The 11,556-nt window shown below is 32.7% G+C and overlaps 1 protein-coding gene across 1 annotated transcript; it reads right to left on the bottom strand.

Annotated features, from left to right (window-relative positions):
- Nucleotides 1-9,273: 9,273 nt before the first annotated feature.
- Nucleotides 9,274-11,315, bottom strand: LOC145050404 (zinc finger BED domain-containing protein RICESLEEPER 2-like). Its single transcript, XM_078998661.1, has 4 exons — nucleotides 11,246-11,315; nucleotides 11,138-11,148; nucleotides 10,550-10,722; nucleotides 9,274-10,006 (listed from the first exon to the last, which is right to left on the bottom strand). Exons 1-4 carry the CDS (start codon nucleotides 11,313-11,315, stop codon nucleotides 9,274-9,276), a joined length of 987 nt encoding a protein of 328 aa, XP_078854787.1.
- Between the last annotated feature and the right edge of the window lie 241 nt (nucleotides 11,316-11,556).

Raw genomic sequence — 11,556 nt, forward strand, 5'->3', positions numbered from 1 at the left:
ATAACCATCAAGATGAAGGATGGAGAGTCCGTCACGACCCACCTGCAATGCATGAAGCGCTATGTGCATCGTTTACTGAAACTTAACATGAATTTCGATGAGGAATTGGCTATCGATATAGTCTTGCACTCATTGCCTTGTTGTTATGATCAGTTCAAAATGAATTATCATTTGAACAAAGAGGAAGTCACGTTGAGTCAAATTCAAGGCTTGCTGAGAACTACTGAAAGGGAATTGAAGGGAAAGGGTGTTGACTCCACTCTTGCTGCTACTACTGCTCCCGTTTTGGCTATTGGGTAAGGAAACGGGGAAGAAGAGGAAAGCTCCCTCAAAACAAAACTGGAAGGGAAGTCTCAAGCCGGGTCGTTAAGCAATGGCCCTAAAGGTAAATCTGGTTTTCAAGCTCCCCCTGCATATGATCCTAAGGAGCCTACTTTCTTTTACTGCCATGTCATGGGGCATTAGAAGAGAAGCTGCCCCCAAGTACTTTCAAGACATAAAGGATGGAAAGGTTAAGCCAACCTCAGCATGTATTTACACTATTCTATCTAAAAACTCAATACATTCGAATTATTGGGTCCTTGATACATGGTGTGGTTTTCACATTTGTTCTGACTTGTAGGGACTAAGAAGAAGTGAGGATGTGGAGCATGGGAAGATGAACCTGATTATGGGCAATAGGAGATCGTCGCCTGTTACCAAGATTGGTATTTACTCTTTAGTGTTTAGTAGTGGGTTAATTTTGGATTTGAAAAATTGTTGCTACTCATCAGAAATGACGAGGAATATTATTTCTTTTCAAGGTTTGTACAGACAAGGTTTTGGATATTCTTTCAATAATGAGAATGGTTATATTAATGCTTATTATAATGGTGTAGTTTATTTTGAAGCACTGCCTTGTGATGGTGTATATGAAACTGTGATGGCTGTAGACAATTTAGGAAATAGTGTATTGCAAATTGATTCGTCTAATGGTTTAGACAAAGCATGCTTGTGGCATGTGAACAAGAAACAGATTGCCCAACTCCAAAACGATGGAATGTTGGAGTCATTTGACCTAAGGCCAGATGGTACATGCGAGTCTTGTTCGCTTGGAAAGATGACTTTCACTGGTACTTGTGAAAGAGGTGAAGGATTGTTAGATCTCATACACATAGATGTGTTTGTCCCTTCAGATCCACCACAAGGGGTGCAAATCGATTCTATGTGACTTTTACTGATGATTATAGTATATATGGCTATATACTTAATAAAGCATAAGTCGGGAACCTTTGAAAAGTTCAAAAAGTTCAAACAAGAAGTTGAGAATCAATTGGCCAGGAAGATAAAGATGCTTAGATCCGATAAAGGCGGCGAGTATCTTAGTGTCGAGTTCCACGACTATTTCAAGGAATGTGGAATTGTTTCACAATTGACACATCCTAGGATACAACAACTTAATGGTGTGGCTTAGACGCGTAATTGAACCTTGTTGGACATGGTTCGTTTCATGATGATTCGAGCTTCACTTCCAATCTCATTCTGGGGGTATGCCTTAGAGACTACCGCCCATATTCTTAATCTGGTCCCAACAAAGAAGGTTGCCAAAACACTCCATGAGATGTGGACAGGGAAGGTTCCCTCGTTGACACATATCAAGGTTTGGAGTTGTGAAGCTTTTGTTAGACGATAGACTTACGACAAGCTTGAACCTCAAAGTGAGTAATGTATTTTCATCGGCTACCCACAAAATTCCTTTAGATACTTGTTTTATAGACCTAGTGAGAACATGGTCTTCGTAGCTTGAAGGGGAGTCTTTCGCGAGAGAGAACTCATATGCGAAGAGGAAAGTGGGAGTACACTTGATCTTGAATAAATTCAAGATTCAAGTGATGAAGGAACCTCTAACACTAGCACTTAACCTGAGGAAGAAATTCCTGTTGAACCTATTGACGAGTCATTACCTTTTAGATGTTCCATTCGAGTTACAATGACACCTGAGTTTTATGGTTTCCATATTACTACAGATGGTGATACGTTTATCAGTGATAGTACACTAGTAAATTTGATGAGCCTTCTAACTACAAGGAAGCTCTGGCAGGCCCTGAGTCTGCCAAGTGGAAAGAGGCAATATACAGCGAGATCAAGTCCATGTATGACAACCAAGTTTGGAATTTAGTTGATAATGTGCCAGGTCGTAAGACAGTTGGGTGCAAATGGATCTTCAAGAAGAAGACCGACATGGATGGAAAGTTACACACTTTCAAGGCTCGACTGGTTGCAAAGGGCTTTACTCAAACCCCATGGGTTGACTATGACAAGACCTTCTCACCAGAGGCTAAGAATCAATCTATTAGGGTCATGTTAGCCATAGCTGCATTTCATGATTATGAAATTTGGCAAATGGATGTCAAAACCGCTTTCCTTAATGGAAAGTTGGCTGAGGATGTTTACATGAGTCATCTAGAGGGTTTTCTGGATGCTAAGTACCCCAATAGAGTGTGTAAGATTGAGAAATCAATCTATGGATTGAAACCAGCTTCTCGCAGATGGAATTTTTGCTTCGATGAGAAAGTCAAAGAGTTTGGTTTCTCTAGGAGTGAGGATGAGTCTTGTGTATATGTCAAAGCAAGTGGGTGTATAATCAGCTTTCTAGTATTGTATGTTGATGACATACTACTCATAGGAAACAACGTTCCAACCTTGTAGGAAGTTAAGTCCTGGCTTGGAAAGTGTTTCGTTATGAAGGATTTGGGAGAGGCTGCTTATATTCTGGGAATAAGGATTTTAAGAAATAGGAGTAGAAGACTAATTGGACTTAGTCAAAGCACATATTTGGATTAAGTGCTAAAATGTTTTAGCATGGAGAATTCCAAAAAAGGAGAGTTACCTATCCAAAGCAATACCAAACTGAGTAAGACTCGGAGTCCGAGTACAGATGCCGAGATAGAGGAAATGAGTCGAGTTCCATATGTTTCCGCCATTGGATCGATCATATATGTTATGACATGTAATCGACCTAATGTGGCCTTTGCTTTGAGCATGGTTAGTCGATATCAAGGAAATTCGGGTAAAGCTCACTGGATAGCGCTTAAGAACATTCTTAAGTATCTGCGGAGGACGATGGATTGGATCTTTATGCTTGGTGGCGGTGATAACTTAAGAGTTATTGGGTATAGTGATGCCAGTTTTCAGACAGACAGAGACAACTTTCGTTCTAAGTCTGGTTGGGTGTTTACACTCAATGGAGGAGTAAAAGTTCCAAGTAGGAGACAGTGGTTGATTCAACCTGTGAATCAGAGTACATTGCAGCGAGCGAAGCGTCAAAGGAGGTTGTATGGTTGAAGAACTTCATTGGAGACCTTGGAGTAGTGCTAACCAGAAAAGGAGCCTATGGAGATTTTATGTGATAATGAAGGAGCGATTGCCTTAACCAAGGAACCGAGAGATCATGGTAGATCAATACATATCGACATAAAATATCATTTTATCAAACATCGAGTACAAGAAGGACTCATCGTTGTTAATAGGGTATCATCAGGAGAGAATCCTACAGATCCCTCACAAAGGGTCTGAGTAGGATCAAGCATGTTCAACATGCGAGGAGCATTGGTCTGAAGGATGATATTAGTTTTAGTGATTAAATAGATACTTAGAAACTTGTAACAATATAAATGTAATTTACATTTGATGATTAGGTAATGGAGATTTATTTATAAGCATTGTTTACTATCTTTTGTTGATTGTTTATCATTGTGTTTCACCTTTGCATGTTTTACTTCCCGGATAATTAGATTATTCAAATTATCCATAATCGATCATACTTTGCAAGTAAGTAGTGAATTAAGGTTGTCGTGAATTGGGTTTAGACGTGGCAATGGTTTGCTGCAAAATTCATGAATACTTTTGAAATGGGGATTTAAGTATTGGATTAAACTCACGCTCGGTGAATTACTTCACGGAATTTATCACGAGTAATTCTGAGACGATAATATCGTATAATCTTTAAACTGAGGTATACGAGTTGTTGTTTACGAGTTGGTTGTGCATTGATAATGTCCAAACGAATCAGTAACTTGATGTTATAAAACGTATTGATGTGTACGATTTGATGAGTAAATAGTACAAACATATAAGACAAAATTTAGTTGTTCCTTTTTGCCCTAAAAGGGAAAAAGCGATATCTTAGGCCCCTCAATGATTTGGTGTTGAGTTATGTGTCAATCCCGGTCAGGACTAAATTGATGTGTTCAATTAAGTTCTCTGTCATTACAAATAAGAAATTGGGAAACAAATTGTTGGACAATGAGAATGATTATATTCCATGTCGTTTGTCCACATGATATCTTGTAGAACGGAGGATTATCTGATCCCTTATCTTAGGACACGTAACTGATTGTGTTAGAGTTCGACATCAGCTTTTGAGAGCTACAATGTGCTAGTCAATTTTTGAAACTGTACTTGCAATTATTGTTATTAGACTTATGCAAGTGGGAGACTGTTGGATTAGATGTCTAAGCCGATAACTATAATTGGTATATACTTGAATTAATAGTAGCACGGTCCTTTTGGGTTGCCTTCATTCTTGCAATTTGACAGGATGACTATTGGGGGGGGGGAGAGAGAGAGAGAGAGAGAGAGAGAGAGAGAGAGAGAGAGGTTGAATTTATTATTTGGAATAATAAATTGGTGTATAAAAAGATTTATTAATATGTTATGTGAATAATATATTAATTAGAAATCATATTATTAGTTAGTATTTAATCAGAAATTAATTTGGAATTAATTTTTGGATTAAAGGAACTGATCAGGGTTGTTTTGCAATTTATTGATAGTTGTGAAATTGGGCTACCAGACTCTTTAGAAAAGATTGGACGAAAATTATAGGGAGGCCCTATAAGTTTTCGTCCAAGGCTTCATGATAAGGAGTCTATTGGCTACTTAGGCCATAAGTAGGTAATTAGGGTTTTCTCCAGCAAACCCTAACAGCCTCAACTATATAAGGAGCCTAACCCCTTGGATTTTTGACCACTTGCTGCTATCCCTAGTAGAGCCGATTTCTAAGAGCAATATCCTTCTCTCTCATCTCATTATCTTGCATAAAGTGTTTGTAAGTCATTAGAGGTGTCATATTTGAGGCACTTGTTCTCTAGGGTTCAAGATCTACAAGGATTAATTATTATTAGTACATAACAATTGAGGTATGTATCTAAACCCTATCTTTAGGTTAATTTAGATTATTATAGATGCATATTAGGGTTTCTCTTTTGTATTCAAGTTTGCATGTTCAACTAGTGAAAACCTATATCCAAAGCATTAGGGTTGCATGATCACATATGATTTGTAGTTATGCTCAAAACCTATCAGAAATTCATTAAAAATTAAGGTGAGTAATGTTTATGACATGCCCTCGTGTAAAGTCATGAAAAATTAAGGTTCAAACGATCTTATTCTAAATATAAATATAAGAACATCATAATTATTTTATCATATTAATAAAAAATTTTAATGAAAATTCTTATTTACTGTAATAATTTTTTCAAAACTTTTTTTTCTAATAATCAGACATGCATTTATCGTACATGTTTGATATGTGTTATAAAGTCTCCTCATTTTATTGTTTTAAAAATATTTTTCAAATTCTTTGATGTGTCATTTTAATTGACTTAAAGATGTTTTTAAATATATTTTTTTATACAAATAATGATTTTTATTTTATGTATTTAATATATTAGATTATTAGTCAAAATAAATAATTAAATAAATAAAATATATAACTAATACGTATATAATGATAATGTTCTAAGACGAGGGATAATATATATATATATATATATATATATATATATATATATATATATATATATATATATATATATATATATATATATATATATATATATATATATATATATATAGGAGAGGGTTCAATTGAGAAAAAAAAAGGTTGAGAATGGGGGAATCATTCTCAGTCAATCATTTATTTTTGCCGCAAAAGTCTCCAACGTACCGGCGGAAATGAGAAACGAATGCACATGTGTTTTCCAACATAACATATTTCCTTAAACTATGCTAATCATTACTTTAATATATAAAAAAACATAGTTTTTTTTTTCTTTTTTTTTTTTTTTAATTCTTATAAGCTATTTTTATCAAAAAATGATTTTAAATATACCAAAATTCATGATTTTTTATTCTCTACAAATAGACATCCATATTGATATAATTTTAAGATAAAATAAAGTTTTTTTTTTTTTTTTTTTTTTTTTTTTTTTTTTTATATATATTTTCAGCTATCGTTATTCATAAATGAATAACAATGCATCAGGTTTTATTACAGTACATTCGTTATTCACTTATGAATAAAAAGTATGATTTTTTTTACAATTTAAGTATCATTCATGTATGAATATAGCATATAATAAACATAGTATATTCATATTTTAATATTGGATGATGAATTCACTTGTGAATATTAACATAGTATATTCACTTGTGAATATTAGATGGTATATTCACTTATGAGTATTAAATGATATTTCATATGTGAATATTACATAGTATTACATGGTATATCACATGTGAATATTACAGAGTATATTCACTTGTGAATATTAGATGATATATTCACTTATGAATATTACACAGTATATTCACATATGAATATTACAAGGTATATTCACTTATGAATATTGAAGGTATTTTGACAAATATATATAATTTTTGTATGTTATTCATATATGAATAACATACAGACTTGCATATTTGTTTTGTGTTTTTAATAATCCTATACTGATTCAGGTGAGAAAACATATTCATATGTGAATATAATGTGGTAATTTAGTTTATGCATTTCATCAAACAGTTGGGGTGCAAACAAGTTAACTATTTTAAAAATGTTAAAAACATCAAGTTATCAATTCCAAATCATCATATACTTCCGATTTCGACTTCAGATGCAACATCCTATCTCTGATCGATTTCTCAATTTGATTTTGATTTCCGAAAATCCGATTGGGAACCTGTGAGTACCGATTCCAAGTCCCTCAATGTCGACTGTGACTGCGAGTCCAGAACTCTGATTCCAATTTCATGAACAGCGAAGAAATTTCGGTTTAGTTGAAGAAATCTGGATGATTATTGAATGTTGGAGGAAAAATTTTGATGATGAACGAACAGTTATTGAATTCTCTATAGTTACGTATTTGAGATTGAAGGTTATTACGATATTTACAAGTTTGCCACCGTGTCTTTTATGCTTAGATTAAATGAGTGGCTGAGAATGGTTCCCCCATTCTCAACCTTTTTTATTTTCTCAATTGAACCCACCTCTCTCTCTCTCTCTGTATATATATATATATATATATATATATATATATATATATATATGAAAGAATATTATGTGGTTAGTAAATACTAACATAATAAATTATCCACCCTCTAATACTTATGAAGTCATTTTCCATAATAATATATTTGAAACAAGTAATATTTGTATTATTATTATGTTTTATTTTCTCTTACATTTTAGATATTAATTGATTTCATCTAAATGTGTTTCCGTAGGTATTAACGTTGTCTAAATAATTTATCTTTAAAATAATTAACCATAACAATATTAAAAAAAATAATACCAAATCAAATAAGTGATTTTTTAATTAATAAATAATAATAATAGTTAAAAGTAACACTAAATTAATAATTATATATAATTTTATTTGCATAAGCTGTAAGTAGAAAACGTTGCAAAATATAATTATAATATATGTTATTTACAAATATTGAAAGAAGTATACATCAACTTAGTATGCAAAATATTCTTTAATAATTAATGTTAATGACTAATCATTTTCAACAACATATTTATCAAATTATATAAATAATTTTAACGTGACACAACACATGAAATTTTGCCTAGTTATCTCATATAACTTTTTTAAATTAAAAACATATCATATGTATTAATTTTGGGTGGTATGGATGATATCATTTATTAATCGTTCTCTAAAGCGTTATTGATTGTATAATTTGTCTAGCTTGCTTATACATAGCAATTTCTTTGTCGATTATCGGATGTTTTTCATCCGTTTTCTAGAAAACATTCAATGAGTCGTTTAAGAACAAAAAAAGTTGTTACATGAGATCACGAGTTGCATAACAAAAAAGAATACATTAATGGTCAATAAAACAGTCACGAGCAACTTAATTTGACTTTCACCCTCAAAGTTAAAAAGGGTTATGTAATAGTTTGAAATTTTCGTAAGCAGTCCAAAGCAATTTAATGAGGTTGATAAATTTTTTTAGACTTATATGAAACTAATAAAGATAAGTATTGATAAAAATATATGCGATTGTATATATGAATGTAAAAGTTGCGAGTGAGGGTAAATATCAGGCGTTGCTGTGCGAGACTGCGGGTGTAATCAATAAGGATAAATATTTATAGAATATATGTGATTGTATATATATGGAATAAAAGTTGTCATTGAGGGGATGGGTGTAAACGAATCGAATCGAGCCGAATATTACCAGGTTTGAATCTTGACTCGTCTAACATACTAGAGTTCGAAGCTCGGCTTAAACTCGCCTTGAGCTTAAAATTTAAGCTAGTGAGTATCGAGCTCGGCTAGACTAAATTTTTTTTAAAAAAAATCAAAAATTGATTAACATTTCATATACTTTTATGTTGTCCAAACTAGCAAAAAAATCACAATAACCATATATGTCATTGCAATTTACATATATCCAAAACACTAAAAATAAACATTATTCAATGCAATATAATAATATCCATTCAATATTCAACAACTTTTTCAAGAGTAGCAAAAAAATAAATTATAGACATAAAAAGCACCATTTCAGCACCAAAAAAGTCTCTTGTACCTGTTAAAATAACAACTAACAATAATAATAATAATAATAAAATAATAAAAAAATACTACACATATAACCATAAAAAAAAAAAAAAACAAATTAACCTTCCACACAGCAGCAACACAAAAAAAACAACTTAACCTAGAGAGAGCAAAAATCAACAGCAAATTTATAGTTCTAAACATTATAAATATACTTACTTCTTATATATCTGTCATGGAATGAGAAGATTGATCTTCGTTGTTTCTTCTCTTTCTGAAATGCATAAACGTGAGAACATTCATAGAGTAGTAATCATCCACATATTCTCCATACAACTCATATAAAGCTTTTTTTCACTTCGTCTATATTTTCATGAGTTTCATGTTCGGGATACATCCTAGGAAAGCAAAACTCAATAACCCTCATCAACCGACATCATTAAGTTTCACACTTGCACTCTCCCCAATACTTATCAAATTTATGTTTCATGCACCCAACCATGTCATGAACAAACTTATCTTCGTTAGGATCTTGAAATTTCTTATCCAACAAAACTTTGATTCTATAAACTTCATTAAGAAATAAGTTTGAAGTCGGATACTTACTACTAGAGATAATGTTCGTTATAGAGTAAAAAACTTTTGAAATCTCACATATCTTTTCCGTCTTCAACCAATCTTCATTATTGGGACAACTAAGGTAACATGAATCACTTTCTTTGTATATTGGAAACACCTCTTTAATTTTGATTACAACGAACATCTCATATGTTAAATTCCATCTTGTCTTGCATTCAAGAATAAGCTTTCTATGTGGCAATTGTAATTGTTGTATAATCTCATAAAACAATTGAAGTCTTCCTTCATTTTGATTGATAAACGTGACAGTGTCATGTTTATCCTCAATAATATTACCAATTCTAGAAAGTCCATCTTGAACCATAAGATTCAAGATGTGTGCACAATAGCGTACATGAAACATCTTTCCTCCACAAGGAAACTTCTTAACCCATGAAAAAGTTTCACTTAAGATCCTAATAGCCGAGTCATTATTTGATGCATTATCTACCGAAATAGTTAACACCTTACTCTCAATGCACCAACCCTTCAAACACTTGTAAAGATTATCAGCAATCTCAAGCCCACGATGAGGAGGAGGTAAGTGAATAAAGCTAAGAAAATGCTTATGTAAATGTCAATTAGAATAGACAAAATGGCCTATAAGAACCATGTGCTCGATCTTCTGATTAGTAGACTTCCACATATCTATTGTTACATTAGTCTTTGAAATGGATTTCAATAAATCCTTCAGATTCTTCTTTTCTATCTCAAAAACTTTTACACACATTTTTTTATGGAGACACGTGAGACAAATTCCCACTCAAGCATTCCATGCTTTTGCATCATGCTAAATCCCTCATCCACAACAATTATGAAAGGATGTCCATGCATAGGTATCCAATGCGCAATTGACTCTCTCATTTTCATCGTATCATACTTTTCATCGGTAAGGGCGGCAGTGACATGTTGTGAATTACTTCTTGAGTCAACTACTTGGAAATTTATCTTTTGTTGTTGTTTGTCATAAAGTCCCTTTGGGATACATTTGAGCAAGTTTCGTCCCAAATGACTAGTGCTTGAGCTTACTAATATGGAGATTTCACTTTTATAATGTTTACACTCTGCTTTCTTAGTCCCATCAGGATGTCAATTACTTTAAAATAATCTCATACTGGAGAAGTTTTGCCCTTTTCTTCCTTTCAAAATGGGAACTTTCTTCCTGTGTATTTTCTGTAGTACTATTGCCATTGGTGCATCCGTCATTTACAGAAATTTTTTGCCCTAAAGATGGAGTTGATGAAACTTTAGGAGTTGTATATGGTTCCATCTACAATACGTAGAAAATATGTATTATAGTAGCAAAATATATCAATGGTATAATGAAACAATAGTTATTAACTTATTATAGTACTTTAAATTTGTATTATAGTATCTATTTTGAATTATAACCAACAAAAAACAGTTGATTGGTTGATCCCTGGTGGCTGATACAAAGTTCAAACAAAAAAGAGACTGTTAGGTGTAATACACTAAACACATTACACAATAATCTATTATATAACAAGGATTCCAACATTTGAATAAGAAAGAAAAAAAGATATTAGTATTGATTTCATAGCTCTCACACTGATTGAAGTTAGGATGAAAAAGGATAAAAAAAATCGGTATCTGTTATACAACAAGGATTCCAACATTTTAGTAAGAAAGGACAAAGACATCAATACTGATTTGTTACTTTTTACCAAGACTAAAGCTAAGCAAGCAAAATATGTAAAAAAAATGAGAGTTATTAGAAGCCACAGACTGGCGGTGGAGCACGAAGACGATGGAAGGTACTAGCAGCGATAGACCGGCAATGGCAGCTACTGGAAGGGATGATGGTGAGAAGTAGTCATATTGTGTACTGCCTATTTCATCCATCGTGGCTCGTGGAGTTGTGGGTACTGATTGGGAGGACTTAGGGTTAGGATACGTTCTAAAAATTGAATTGCCGCCTAAAAGGGTTAAAAGCCTTAAAATGTTTTTTAGTAATTACAAAATATTTAAAAATATATATAAATCCCTAAGCCCGAAAGGGTATAATTTACTAGTACTCGATTAAGCTCGCGAGCTTTACGAGCTGAGTATTTTACAACTCAAGCTTAACTTGATTAGATTCTCG

This window comes from Lactuca serriola, chromosome 5, assembly GCF_051521515.1.
Source record: "Lactuca serriola cultivar US96UC23 chromosome 5, Lser_US96UC23_V15, whole genome shotgun sequence".
NCBI classification, from domain to species: Eukaryota; Viridiplantae; Streptophyta; class Magnoliopsida; order Asterales; family Asteraceae; genus Lactuca; species Lactuca serriola.